This window comes from Phaseolus vulgaris, chromosome 4, assembly GCF_000499845.2.
Source record: "Phaseolus vulgaris cultivar G19833 chromosome 4, P. vulgaris v2.0, whole genome shotgun sequence".
Lineage (NCBI taxonomy): Eukaryota > Viridiplantae > Streptophyta > Magnoliopsida > Fabales > Fabaceae > Phaseolus > Phaseolus vulgaris.
The window spans coordinates 9,793,344-9,807,753 of record NC_023756.2 but is presented as its reverse complement, the minus strand read 5'-3'; the positions used below and the strand labels follow the sequence as shown (position 1 = coordinate 9,807,753).

The window sequence follows — 14,410 nt, the reverse complement described above, 5'->3', positions numbered from 1 at the left end:
CATTAATTCAATCCATAAGGATTATATAACTTTAAAAACTTGTATCTATGAATGAAACAAGAACATTAACACAATAATAAGAACACAATAAAGAGGATAGAACAATAACTCTTAGAAGTTTTCCAGTAGAGTTTAATTTATTAGATTATTCAAGTGTGAAAAGTTACTTCTAAGAAGAGAATATATGAACATGAATTTTGAACAATAAGACAAGCGGAACAAGCACTTAAAACAAGAATATAATCAAAATAAGAAGGAGAAAGAACAAAAACATCTAAACATCAAAGGAAACAAAGAAAAGAATGGAAAAGAAGAACTTATGAATTGATAAAAAAAATTGACTAGAAGAAGCTCTACCATAAAAATTGATGAAAAGTCATTTGATCGAATGATCCAAAATAAAACTCAAATTAAAAAAAAAACTTTTTTTCTTTCAAAGAACTTTCGATGTGTTACATAAAATCTTAATTCTTCAATGTATCAAAAGTTTTTTTTTTTTTTTAAAAAAAAACTATGTATAGCTAATTTCCTAATTTAAATTCTAAAACCTAGATATAATGACCAAAAATTAATCCTATCTTAGGAAAGAAAATTTGAAATTTAAAATAAAAAATACAATGATGAATCTTTATTGATAATTGAGCATTGGAAATCTTCTACATACATGTGAATCTCTATTTCGTATTGAGACACATTACTACTAAAGTTCATGTCCAAAGAATCTAGAACTTCATAAATAGACCTTTTCATTTTTACAACTCCTCCCTCTGGAAAAAAATAAATAAGTACATATTATAGTGCCAACTTAATTAGAATTATAATGTTATAATATTGATCTAAAAAAATCCCATTTAGGATTAACAGTGAATCAAACTATATGTTGAGTTTTATAGTTTTTTTTTCCTATCTTGATTTGAAACGAACAATAGATAACGTGCGCTATGCCCTGCGAATTATTTCTACAATCACTTACATATTCCAACCGGTTAATCTTGATTAACTTTATATTTGATGTTTTCTTTGTTTTTACAAGAACTCCTTTCTTCGAGATACTTGTCCTAACAGAATTTAAGTATTAAGGGCACATTACTATTTGCATCTAACCGTTTGTGACTCAGTGAAAGAAGAAAAGAATCTGGGTAAGATATGGCTTTGCATTATATCCTCCATTATTACTTTGGGAAATAGAAGTTTTTGCTTCCTTAAATTTTGTTCCTCACTTATTTAGAGGAATAACAATTACAATACTATAAATATAGAAAGAGAGATGTCATGAACTAGCATGGAAGGCCAATACAAGTGTTAGGATTTGCTGTGTATCTTCATGTGGTGATAGCATCCAAAGCGAGGATGGTGCTAAGGTTCATAGGGTTCATGTAGGCTTTAGAACCTGACATGATTTCCTCCACAATAAGTCTGTTGGCCTTTTCTGATGGATGGAATGCATCCCAAAATGCATACTGCCCTCTGTTAGGGCACAGGTTCGACAGTGGTGTGCACAATCCAAGACCATTGTAGGGTCCTTGTCCACAGCAAGCTACTTTTGCCGTAACAAATCCTACACAAATGAACACCACAAATCTTACTCTATTGCTTCACTTTTTAAACAAATCATGCCAAGTAATTAGAGAAATAGTTGAGGTGAGTGATGTATTACCAAATTGTTGGGGGTTAGAAACGAAATCGTTGTGCGTTTTTCCTGTGTTTGCAGCAATGAAAACGTCCTTCCCAAGTTTCCTGTTGAGTTGAAGTAACATTTGTTCCAGTTGTGGGTTGAACAATGCTGCAGCTCGTTGTAATTCAGCAGCACATTGTCCATTTGTGCCACGTTGAGCCAATTCTGAAGGAACACAACCCAAGGGTCCCGTGCCTGTCACTAGAACTCTCCGAGCTCCCAAATCATACAGTTTCTGCAATATATATTTATCACTAACTATATGCAGTGATGAAAAGACATTATGTGATAACATAACCCTTTTGTTCATTGAATAGGTTGTTGTTACCTGCAAAAGTTTTTGGTACTCAGAGATGAGATAGTTCACATATTGAGGCAGTGGGTATTGGCGTGACCTTGCTGAATTGGGGACCAAGAAATAGTTGTTCACAAAATCATTGCCTCCTACAGTGATGAGAACAAGTGCTTGATTCACCAAGCTCTTTGTTTGTGAACTTCCAATTATAGCACTCACTCGGTTTTGGTATTCTTTAAAATACTCTAGCTGTCTATACATTCTGATTACATTCACCTGAAAAATGTTTCATGCCATCACCTTTTTTAAACTTAAACATCAATTTAGAAATGCATAGGAAGCAATTAACCGGGAGGAAATGAACTCACAAACTGAAGTCCAGTGTCATTAAGGATTCCAATTCCAGCTGAAGCGAAATTGGCACCAACTAGAAGCTTATTTCCTCTTAATTCTGGACTCAAGTATGGCAATGTAGACTCAGCACCGATTTTCTGACCTGATCAACACACACCACATACTTAGATATATAAAACTGAAACTTAAAAAGATGAATGTGAGAAGAGAGAGATATGTAAACTGAACTGATAAGATCAGGAATGTTGTAGCCATTGGAGAAACGACCAGTTGGTCTATGAGTTGGAGAGTAATCAATGCCATAAGGAGGGGCATCAGCACGTGCAGTGGTAGCCAAGTAATTGTTGTTTCCACTATCAACAAGTGAATCTCCAAACACAAAGAATGCCCTTGCCCTTGCTTCAGCACCACACACAATGCTTCCAATTACTATAACACAACTAAGAATGGCCAAAGAAGCAAAACTTGACAAGGCTGTCATATTGAAAATGAACCTTTGAATGTGAGGTTGGTGTATAACTAAATTGAGAACTAGCTAATCTTGATATGTGGATGGAGGAGTTGAAAGGATTCAGAGTGATTATATAATGAACATTTTCACAGGATTTGAAAGATCTTACTAGTTTAGGAGGCTACTTTAGTGGCCTTTAATTGAAGGTTCTATGTTCTTCTGAAAACCGTGGCATTCGTCAAAAACATAAATGCAAAAGGTTGGATTCATTAAGTGCAGCTAGAGATGGTTAGATATATAATTAATACGGTTTCTCCCACATTTCTAGCAGTTTGAAATCTATACATAGCTTGTACTTTTATTATAAAATTGTCACTTTATTTTTAATCTGTTTTTTTTTTTGTTTTCAAATATTTCTACAATTCTTTTAGAGCCATTTTGAAGTAGTTGTTACAAGAAATCTGTAAAAGAGTGTTTCAGCTTCACCTTAATGCCTCCATTGAATTCCAAGGCATACGAGTATGGTTTCTTTGGCTACAATATCTCCTCCTTCAACCTCAATTATAATGTAAGAGAAAAAGTAGCATATATGAGTGGATTGTCAAATAATTTTTTTCTTCTGTTCTTTACTTAAATTCATGTAAATAATTTTTATAACGACTTTAAAATGTAAAAGAGTTGGAGAGTAATCAATGCCATAATAATCATTTATGCTATCTTTCCATTGACTCAAAAATGTAAAATGTCTTTATGTTTGTACAAATATTAAAACACAAATGTTTAATACTACTCAGATTATACTTAGACAGATATAATAATAATAAATAAATAAAATCGAAACTCTTGTTATATATTTACTGTTTACATTACTTTTGGTTTCCAGAAAGTTTTCACATTTCACTGTATTAGATAGTTATCTTATTTGTAATATGTAATTATGTAAAATTTAAAAAAAATGTTCACTCACAACAGTTAATAATCGAATATGAGTTTTTCTCATAATTTAGTGATAACATTGACTATAAAAAATTTATTAAATAAAAATTAGTTTTGAAGATTAAAATAACTAATTAGTATATTCACTAAATTATATATTATTTTATAAATTAAAAAATTATTGGTATCTAAGTACTTTTTATTATTAATAAAAATTTATAAAGTAGTTTATAAATTAATTACTAAAGTTTTAACTATTAATTATTTTATATTTTAAACTAGTCTCTATTAATCTCTTAAAGACTAATAAAAAATTTAAAATATTAATAATTAAAATCTTTATATACCAATTTAAAAATTATTTTATAATTTTTTATTAATAATAGAAATCACTTTGGATAATAATAATTTTTTTTTCTAAAATAATATCTAACTAGTCAATATAATAATTGATAATTTTTTATTTTTAAATTTGGTTAATTTAATGACTTTTTTTTAATGTCAAAATTTTACTTTTGTATAATGTAAAAGCATTATATATTATTGATAGACTAAGTTTTATTTGAACATCCACTTGCAACTAATCATAAAGTTTTGTGATAGTTATTTTATATGATATATTTGAATGGAGACATAAATGTTTAAGAAATGGAAGTGAATTCTCCATTTTTATATATGATATATCTAACACATAACATGGTTTAATGGTCAAATAGTAGAGTAGTAGATGCATTAAATAATAATCATAAGTCCTTCTATATTTTCATATTACCTGTTTTTGTGGTGTTACCTACTTATAATCCCTCATTATAGAAAAGGCTACGATGCCCTCTTCCTTGTGTAAACTACCTTTTTGTCGGTAATATCAATTGCAATAAGTACCCTAAATATAAGTCAAATTTTATTTATATAGTTTTTAAAAAAATATGAAACAAATTGGAGTTTAAAAATTAAGATTAATTAAACCAATATTTATATATTTTAAAAAAATATTTCATATATCATTCTTTATACTTTATTTTACTGTCAATAAAATTAATTTTTCATGAATTTTTTTATTTTAAAAGGTTTAATCATAATTATATGTTTCACAACTGATAATTTTGCCAAGACTAACTATTGTTTTTTTTTTAAAATTCAAAGTGGAAATTTTTTAATGCAAGTAAAATCACTAGTGCAAAATACGTAATTGATGACTGCTTATAAAGACGGTTCGTAAAGAACAATCGTTATAAAGGAGACGGTGACATTTTTGTTATTTTTTTCATTTTTTTGACATTTACCACGACGGTTCTAGAACCGTCTTTATATGTATCCCGTGAGTATTTACAAAGACGGTTCTGCCTAGAACCGTCCTTATATGTGAGGCGCGTCAACTTACAAAGACGGTTCTCCTTGGAACCGTCCTTATATGTTAGTGTGGTTGTAAGTTCTCGCGCCCTATCTTTCCTCACGCACATTCCACACTTTGATTTTCTTTTTTCACTCACCCCCGCTGCAGTTTCCCTCTCACTATTCCCCTCACCCACAGTCGCGCCTCCTCACCCACAGTCACCGAGTTTGCGCCGCCCTCTTCATTCACCGTCGCGACAGATCTCGCCGCCATCCACCACGCTGCCGCACCAGCTTCTTCTCCGCGAGCCAGCAGAACGACGACACTGCGAGCCAGCAGATCGACGATGTTGCGACACCGCAACTAACCCCATCGCGAGCGCACCCCACCACTTTGGAGTACATAAGTGAGGACAGGGCTGAAGAGGAAAGAAAAATAAGAGGTAAACTATTATTTTCTAGAAGATACTATGGTTTTCAGTATTTTTTCTTATTATTTATGTATTTCGAGGTTATGTTTAGTGAAATATTTATTAGGATCATTGTTAAGTTCAAGTGAATTATTTATTAAATGGATGACTACTTTTTTTCCAACTTCTTTTGAATGGATGAGAAAGGAACAACATAAAGCTTTCCAAGATAAGCATAAGTTGAACCCAGACAAGAATAACGATGATTTTGACATAAGTTCACTTGTTGAAGATGATGAAAAAAGGCTAGTTAGTAGGAGCAATGAGTCTGTGGAGCCTCATGTAACTCTAGCATCTTTAAGCAATGATGAGAAATCTTCTTCCCTTTCACAGACTCCTTCAGCAACTAGACCTCTTGTATCCCCTGGTTTTGCAAGTACAAAATTGGAACGAAATTTTGCAACCAAAACATCCCTTAGCAGTCATTCTATAGAGGTAACTAGTTAACATTTTTATTCATATTTTACTTGTAATCTTTTGTAGTCCAGCTATTCTTAGAAGCTTTTATTTCAAATGTTTAGCGAAAAGATTAATTTCTTGAATTGGGCATTCAACTTGATTTTATTTGTATTTTTTAATTTTGATATCTTTTTTTAAAATGTTTTCTCTATGTAGGGAATCTGTTGTTTTTGATGTTGTTAATGTTATGAAATAAAGTTGGTATTTCTTGTTTGAGAACTAAGTCCTTTATTATGTTATATTTTGAGATGGGAATCATAGATGAAATTTTGTATTTTTAATTAACCATAACTGTTGTATTGACATAAAATTGTTAGAAATCACTAAAGGACTTTATTATTTCAAAGTGATGGTTGGACTGTGGTTATAAAATGTCTTGGCTGTCTGAAGAGTGACATTTGTCTAATAAACTTAAATAGCTTGAACTGAATGATGGCTTTATTCAAGATACCAAAACTTAGATTTTGTCATTGCAACCAATTTTGATTTGATGTTATCTAGTTTGAATGTTGGTTTCATGTCTAATTATTAGTTAAAATACAAAATACTTTTAGAGATTTCAAGATTTTTATACAGCAACATCCAATCAAGGAAGAGAGCATGGTACTGATCTGTAATTTGATTGCCCTAATAAAATTGTAAGAGATGATACAAGATACTAGATTGGGATATTCTGTTTAAAACTGTCAGAGTTAAACATTGTCTAAGTTCAAAAGAGGAGGGGTGAATTGAGCTTATCAAATTTTCGCAAAAGAAACTGATTTACAGTGTAACAAAGGTGAAAAGAACAAATTGATTTTAAATGAAACAGATTGTTTTTACAAATGACTTTAGCACAACCAGAACATGATCAACGAGGTTTAGATCAACCAGCAGAAATAACAGAGACAAATTGATGAACTTTCACAGTTTATAAAGTTGCAGTTTGTAGCACAGAATTAATCAATTTTACTTAACATAAGGCATCTAGAGTAAAGGACAAATGTCACAGTTCAGTCAAAGAAAACAGTTCACCCTTTTGCCATATTACAGATTCACACAACAACTTGATTTGTGTTTAGAAGATTGATTAACAAGCTAGAATGGCAGATTTAATCAGGTTCAGAATTAACAGATTTAGATTTCAAAAGAACTGATTCCTTTCTTGACAGATTATGTGAAAACTCAGAATTAAGTGCAGGGATGAGAAGAGAAACACAAGAGAATTTTTATACTGGGTCACTCATCAAGAGCTACGTCCAGTTCACCTTACTCCAAGGTGGAATCCACTAAAACAGATACAATCAATTACAGCACACACAGCAGTTCTTGAACCCTTCAAGAACTTCAACAACCAAGGCTGAAAAACACTATTCCAGCATACCTTGCACTCCAAGAAACCCTATCTAGAGTTACTAACACTTATACCTATTACAAGAATGAATAAGGGAAAGATTACACCTGAAATTGTGTTGCAAGAACATAAATCAGTTGTTCTATTTGCTCCAAGACAGTACCATCTGTTAGAAAAGATGGCTTTAAACTAGAGGAGGGGGTGAATTGTTTAAAGGGGTTTTCGCAAACTTTTCAAAGCTAGAATGAATTTATTTCAGAAACCAATTGATTCAGCAATTCAGTTAGCCAAAACAGCAAGCAAAAACTGTAGTACTAGAAAAAACAATCGGTTGTTTCTTCGAAACAATCGGTTGTTTATACCAGCAAATAACAAACAAACTGAAATTAAAGAGTTAGAGATAGAGAGATTGTACACAGTTGTTTATACTGGTTCACTCCAAACTAGAGCTACATCCAGTCTTCTCAGAATCTCTGAGGATATCCACTAAGCAATCACCACTTGATCACTTACACCACAACCAAGAGAATGACCTTGAAAACCTCAAGAAACACACTCTCATTGGCCAACACTAAGATTTCTGATCTTGAACATCTCAAGAACACACAGCGAATCTCAGAAAAACACACAAACGAATTGTTCAGCAGTTTACAAAGATTACACTTGTTACTGATGAATATCTTAAATCAATACAAGTAGAATCCTATTCCAGCACCTTGATCAATCTCTAAAAACTTAAGCAATCTCAGAACTCTTTGAAAAACTCTTAGTGAAAAACTTTGTCTCAAGATTATTATTTCTTAAAAAAACAGTTTTTCTGAAATTATACAAAGATATAGTTTGTTATCAAATCTTAACAAACTCTTAATTGCATTTAAAATAGATTGGTCAAAGCATTTAATAACTGGAGCGTATTCAGTTAAAGCATTTAAAGCTCAGTCAAAGAAAACAGTTTTTCTGTTATGGTTACAAAACAAACAATCGGTTGTTTCCTCGAATCAATCGATTGTTTTGTTACTTAACAGTTTTAACCATTCAAAAACAGTTTTCAAACTTTCTCAAAACACCTAAGTGTAAACAATCGGTTGTTTCGACAAAACAATCGGTTGTTTCAACTTAGTTTGAAAAACATTTTACTTTGATAAAGATTGAGATGCTAATTGCTTGAGATTCAATCTAAGGGTGGATTACAACATTAAACTACCCCAGAACAAAGCTTAAACCAGCACAACAACAGCAACAACAAGCAAAGCAGAGGCTTCAACATCCTTCAAAAGATTTGGATTCTTCAAAACATTGAACACCACTTGGTTCAACACCATCACCTTCAACCAGCACAAGGTTCTTTAATAACAAGCTCACATGTATTTCTCTTTTGAAGAACCTTTGCAAAACCTTTTCAATTCTCTTTTTCACACAAGAAATGTTGTATCTCTGTCAAAACTGTGATTGTTCAGCCTTCCTTCACGTGAGAAGGGCATTTTATTTTATAGAAAATAGTTTCTAACCACTTTTCAAAAAACAGTTTCAGAGCAGTTTAAAAAACAACAGATTGATTCTAAAAACAACAGGTTAAGTGTTAACAAAACTGCCAGCTCAGCTTAACTGAAATAACAGACTAAGCTTTACTTTTGGTGCCCTAACTGAATTTCGAAAAGCCTTTTGACAGAGCAGAAATAAACCGATTGTTTCTCAATAAAACAGATTTATTTTTGTACTGAATCAAACCTTTTAAGAAAACTTTAAAAAGCTTTTCTAAAACCATTTAACCACATCATGTGCTTGATCTTACTACCTTGATTTGGCATCTAGGATGGGTCATGCAGCAAAAGGCAACCTTGACTACACACAAGCCTAAAAAACAGAATCATCTAAGACACATAGCAACTCCAAAGCAACCTAGCTAAAGACTACATCAAACACACCAATGCAAGGTTGAGATGAGCTTCATCCATCTCCAACAAAAACAACATTCTGCTGAAAATTTTAATGTCCAAGTATCAAACTCCAATGTCAACATTCAAAATTTGTATATCCAGAAAGGTACATAATGACACTCTCTACCTTCATTGTTTAGGGTCCTGCCTCTTTTTTCCTATTGGATGTTGTATCGATATGAATGAGGATATTGTAGGATTTTGCTGCATTATTTCTTACTTGCACACATAATTCTCTCCTTAAAGACTGAAAGCCTAGAACTTGAGAACTCAGTTTAACATGAGAAGTTTAATTTCTTCCTAGATTTTTACTTAGCTAATACTTACAATCATACATGTTATTTATAAAACGTGGCCTATAGTTCTTTTGCTTGATATGTTACTTTCTCACTTATAAATGAAGTGTGCTTTAATGTGCTATTATTCTTGACTCTTTTTTAATACATTTTTTTTCTTAGCCTGATACTTGCATAGGCTGGACAACCTGCACCTACTGGTACTGGAGGTAACCATGTATTTAGTATAAATTCTGGAAATAAAGGAGAATTCTACTAGTATTATCGAGATAATTGTTGTGGAACTTACTGAATTTCTTTCTAGCAATGTCAATAACACGTTAACTGGACTTATCATTTTCATTCAACTATCTCTCGTGTCCTTGGGGTTATAAAAATAGATATACCACAACTGGTGAATATTTGTGAAAGAGAAATACTTGCTTGACTCAAAATATAGTTGTTTGGACAATTGTTTTATTTTCTGCTTCTACACTACAATTTTATTATGAGTTTGATTAATTATGCTTTTGCTCTTATAGCGACCTGATCCTAAAGCTGATGTGACATGGAGTCCACATGCCTTCCAATCCTCCAAGTTTGCTCATTGGTTTGTTGAAGAAGTTGGAGATTTCCAAATTATTTGTCTAACTAACTAACTAACTTATTAAGTAGTTAGTTACTACGTATCGATTGTTCTTTGTTTTAGTGGCATTAGTGTAATTTTTCTGATTTCCAAATTTTTATCTTGAATTTGTTAGAGCATGATCCTGTGTGTTGTGGTGGCAGTGGGAAAAATAGAAGGTGAGGTTGGATATGTATCATTCCAACTAGGTAAGGAAGACCTCTTGTTAAATGGGTGATAACAAAGAAGTTTGATGTTGATTCTCGGTCAAAAATAGATGCCCTTGGACAATTGCATGTCATATTATTTCAACATTGAGGTTAAATCTTCTAATTTCATTACCAAACTCTCTAGATCCATTATTGATGTTTCCAGAAGTGTTTGCTAATATTTACATAAAATTACTTTTTTCAGCATTAAAGGGAACTTCTAGTTCGAACCTTGCTCACATGTTGACTTCCTTGGCTCAATCCTTGGTACAGGATATGTAAGGGACAAACTTAGGGATATTATATTATAGGCATTCCTTTAATTAGATTTATTTCAGGAAGGTTCTTTTTAAAAGTTTGCTCTGTCCACAGTTGAGTGCTAAGGTTTTTGTATATATTTGCTTGTATCATATTTGGGCATTATAGATGATGATGATTAGTTAAATAAAAGCAAGAAGGGGGGAAATTGAATCATTGAGTTGCTTTTTTATTGATGATGCAAAATCACATTGTTTCGTGCATGTGTAGCATGATTTCAAAGATATGTCTTATTCATGACATCATTCAAATTGTTGGCATGCCAAATCATAGCAAATTGTGAGATTCTAAAAGTTATGGCTAACAGTATTCAGGTGTCTAAGGTTGAATGAAGAACTTTTACGTGAGCTTAAATATCAAATATATTAAAGTTTAATCTCCTTTATCATACAAGTGTCTCAAAAGCTCTCTTCTCTCTCTTCTTTTTCGAATGGCAAATGGCTATCAGGGTAGAGCCCGCTATCCACAACGGCCATCTAATAACCACACAACCTTCTTCTTCTCCAACTTCCCTTATGACTATGGTGAATATGACATGATCAAGATTTTCCAAAGGTGGGCAAGGGTAAAGGAAGTGTTTATCTCTCGAAGGTTGAATAGGTGGGGAAGAAGATTTGGTTTTGTGAGGTTCTTTGATGTCGCAAACGTGAGCCGGCTGGAGAAAGAACTGGATCAGATTTACTTAGGGAAAATGAAGCTAAACGTTAATATTCCGAGGTATCGAAGAACAGACTTTGGTCCTAGGAAGGAGGAAGAAAAACAGCAAGGTAATGGTTCCAGGGAGAAGAAGTATAAGAAGGTATGAAAGGAAAAGAGGAATAAAGGGTTACAAACATATGCTGAAGCAGTTAAAGGTTCGTCACAAGCGCAATGGAAAGGCCCTGTTATTGAAACCCAAAAAACTATTTTACCCTGGATGGAGAAAAGTATCATTGGTCAAATGGCAATTGATATGGATTATAACCAAGTATGTGAGGAATTTATTAAGGGAGGGATGACCTCAATAAAAGTGAGGTATATGGGGGATAACCTGGTTCTCCTAACCTCAACTGAAGGAGAATATTTGGAAGATCTGATTCAGCTCAACAAGGAATGGTTTGAGAGTGTTTTTGATGTTTTGGATCCATGGTCAGAATTATATTTAGCAGATCACAGAATTGCCTGGGTAAGATGTTACGGCCTCCCATTCTCGCTATGGAATAAAGATTGTTTCTCAAAAGTAGTTGGCGAAATAGCTTCGCTGATCTCAGTTGATAAAGCTACAGAGAGCTGGGAGGTAATAGAATATGCAAGACTTCAAGTACGCGTGCCTAGGAGTTGCAAAGCAAGCTTGTCTAAGGGTATGTGTATTAATGGTGAGATTTATAGCATTAATATTCAAGAGGAGGATCCAAGAGTGCATGGAGGTTCACGAAGATGGAGGAGTAATTTTTACACAACATCTGAATGTGTATCCTCTTTGGAATCGTTTGTGGAGGAAACGGTGGTTTCAGAGGATAATGTTTTTCGTGAAGAGTTTCAAGTGCATGAGGAAGGTATTGGAGAAGAAGGCACAGGTTCAGGTAGTGGCGGACGACAACCACATGTGTCACCGGTGGAAGATGGCAGTGGCACGCGGTTCCAACAAGGGCCAATCAAAGTCCCTTTTTCTGAGTCTGAGATGTCAGGACCTGTCACGGATTTGGTAAGGGGAGCGCAGAGATTGCAGTCAGCAAATGCAACGGCTAGTTATGCTCTGTCAGGCGCTAATGTAACCCAAGACGTGCTAGCAAACCTAGCTGAGGCACTAGAGGCTGTAAAACGGGTGCAACTTTGGGCCAATAAGGATGGGGCTCAAGAAAGTAGTAAAACTGTCCATCAAAGTGAAGAAGGGTTGGGCCCAGAGGAGAAGGGGCCCAATACGCTAGGAGAAGCCAACATGAAGGGGGTTGGAGTAAAATGTGGAGAAGCCCAATACGTGATGCCCAATACGTGATGCCCAATCCGATCAGGCATGCCAATGGGTTTGTTTCTGAAAGGAATGCTGATGGTCATCAATCGGGGCATGAGGATCAAGGAAGTGGGAGAACCATCTCCATCACGGGAAAAACCGACGAAGGAGGAGCATTGGTGGGAGACCATTTCTTCACCCCACCACATAGGCAGCAGCGAAGACGGGTCTGTACAAAGGGGGAGTCAAGTGCGCAGCACCCACGGAGGGAGTCAGAGTCGAGAACGAATTCGCTTCGAGTAAGGAATTGCTGCAATGCCAGGTTAGCACTCAAATCTGCAAATCTATCAATTTCAGATGGTGATATTATTGGTTGTAATAACCGGTTCTGGAAGGTAATAGACAATGCTGAATCGTTTGATTTGTGGGAATTGGGTAAACATATCGGAACAACGTGTTTTAGGGACGAGGATGAGGTAATTAAAGAAGTAGAAAGAATGGAAGAGAGGGATGTAGCGATAATGGAGAGGAATGAGGAGGGTAATAAAAATGGTTCTGTATGATAATGTTAAGTTTGAATATAAGAGGGCTAAGAGGGGGCACTAAGTTGAGGTACATGAGGAAATTAATTTCGAAGGAAACTGCGGGATTCATTTGTATTCAAGAAACAAAAACAAAGACAATGTCAGATGCACAATGCTTCTCTATGTGGGGAGATAGCAATGTGGGTTGGCTACATAATGAGGGTGAAAACGGGGCAGGGAGCCTTCTAACCATGTGGCATAAAGAGGTATTCCTTTATCAAAGTCATTTAATAGGGAAAGGTTTTATTGTGTTTTTTGGGAAGCATATGCAAACTGATACGGATATCGTGGTGGTTAACGTATATTCTGCCTGTAATCTTCAAGATAAGAAAACTTTGTGGGGTGAATTATCTAGTATAAAAACAACACATCAAAAATGCCCATGGTGCTTCATAGGTGACTTTAATGTTGTTAGGAGGACCAACGAAAGGAAAGGAAAGAGTACAAGGGGTAGTCAAACAAGTGAAATCCGTCTTTTTAATGAGTTCATAGAAGGAAATCTCTTGTTAGATATACCAATTGTTGGCATGAAATATACTTGGTTTAAAGCTAATGGGTCAGCTAAGAGCAGATTAGATAGAGTGCTGGTATCAGAAGAGTGGATTCAGAAATGGCCAATGTGTAAACAATATATTCAACCTAGGGAGGTTTCGGACCACTGTGCTGTAATAGTGAAATCGATGTTAAAGGATTGGGGACCACAACCCTTTAGGTCTATTGATGCGTGGCTCATGGAGAGCAACTTTAAGGAACTGGTGAAAGATAAATGGAACTCTTACGTCGTGAGACGAGATGGAATAACAAACTTCAAAGATAAACTAAAAATTTTGAAGGAGGATCTAAAAGTCTAGAATCGAGAGGTGTTTGGGAATTTAGAGGTTGCTAAAAACAATATCCTGAAGCAAATTGAGGTTCTTGATAACCAAGACAATAACAGTGAGCAGGATGAGAGCACAAAAATGAAGAGTATGGAACTTATGAGTCAGTTGAAGGAAATAGAAAATAAGACAGATTCGTTGTTGCGCCAAAAGGCGAGGTCAAATTGGTTGAAGCATGGTGACTCAAACTCAAAGTTTTACCATTCTTCTATTAAGTGGAGAAGAATCAGGAATGAAGTAAAAGGGGTTGAAGTTGGGGGCCAATGGTGTGAGGAGCCTGAGGTGGTTAGAGATCAGGCCAAAAACCTTTTTGAAGAGAGATTCACAGCCACAAAGGATTTTGGGGTAA

The 14,410-nt window shown here is 34.4% G+C and overlaps 3 protein-coding genes across 3 annotated transcripts; 2 read left to right on the top strand and 1 right to left on the bottom strand.

Annotated features, from left to right (window-relative positions):
* Window positions 1-1,136: 1,136 nt before the first annotated feature.
* On the bottom strand, window positions 1,137-2,886 carry LOC137837220 (GDSL esterase/lipase At5g33370-like). Its single transcript, XM_068646155.1, has 5 exons — window positions 2,553-2,886; window positions 2,339-2,466; window positions 2,004-2,246; window positions 1,658-1,910; window positions 1,137-1,558 (listed from the first exon to the last, which is right to left on the bottom strand). The coding sequence occupies exons 1-5, from the start codon at window positions 2,803-2,805 to the stop codon at window positions 1,323-1,325; spliced, it is 1,113 nt and encodes a 370-aa protein (XP_068502256.1). The 5' UTR covers window positions 2,806-2,886; the 3' UTR covers window positions 1,137-1,322.
* Window positions 2,887-11,099: 8,213 nt separating this feature from the next.
* LOC137838270 (uncharacterized) lies at window positions 11,100-11,474 on the top strand. The gene has a single exon (XM_068647520.1). It carries the CDS (start codon window positions 11,100-11,102, stop codon window positions 11,472-11,474), a length of 375 nt encoding a protein of 124 aa, XP_068503621.1.
* Window positions 11,475-13,281: 1,807 nt separating this feature from the next.
* On the top strand, window positions 13,282-14,034 carry LOC137838269 (uncharacterized). The gene has a single exon (XM_068647519.1). The coding sequence runs from the start codon at window positions 13,282-13,284 to the stop codon at window positions 14,032-14,034; it is 753 nt and encodes a 250-aa protein (XP_068503620.1).
* Window positions 14,035-14,410: the final 376 nt, after the last annotated feature.

What these genes read in the sequence shown, in the direction of transcription:
- LOC137837220 (XM_068646155.1), bottom strand. Translation starts at nt 2,805, where the DNA reads ATGACAGCCTTGTCAAGTTTTGCTTCTTTGGCCATTCTTAGTTGTGTT. An exon ending in AGTACCAAAAACTTTTGCAG is followed by an intron (nt 1,911 to 2,003) that starts GTAACAACAACC and finishes TATATATTGCAG; the next exon opens with AAACTGTATGATTTGGGAGC. An exon ending in TTCTAACCCCCAACAATTTG is followed by an intron (nt 1,559 to 1,657) that starts GTAATACATCAC and finishes TCATTTGTGTAG; the next exon opens with GATTTGTTACGGCAAAAGTA.
- LOC137838270 (XM_068647520.1), top strand. Translation starts at nt 11,100, where the DNA reads ATGGCAAATGGCTATCAGGGTAGAGCCCGCTATCCACAACGGCCATCT.
- LOC137838269 (XM_068647519.1), top strand. Translation starts at nt 13,282, where the DNA reads ATGTCAGATGCACAATGCTTCTCTATGTGGGGAGATAGCAATGTGGGT.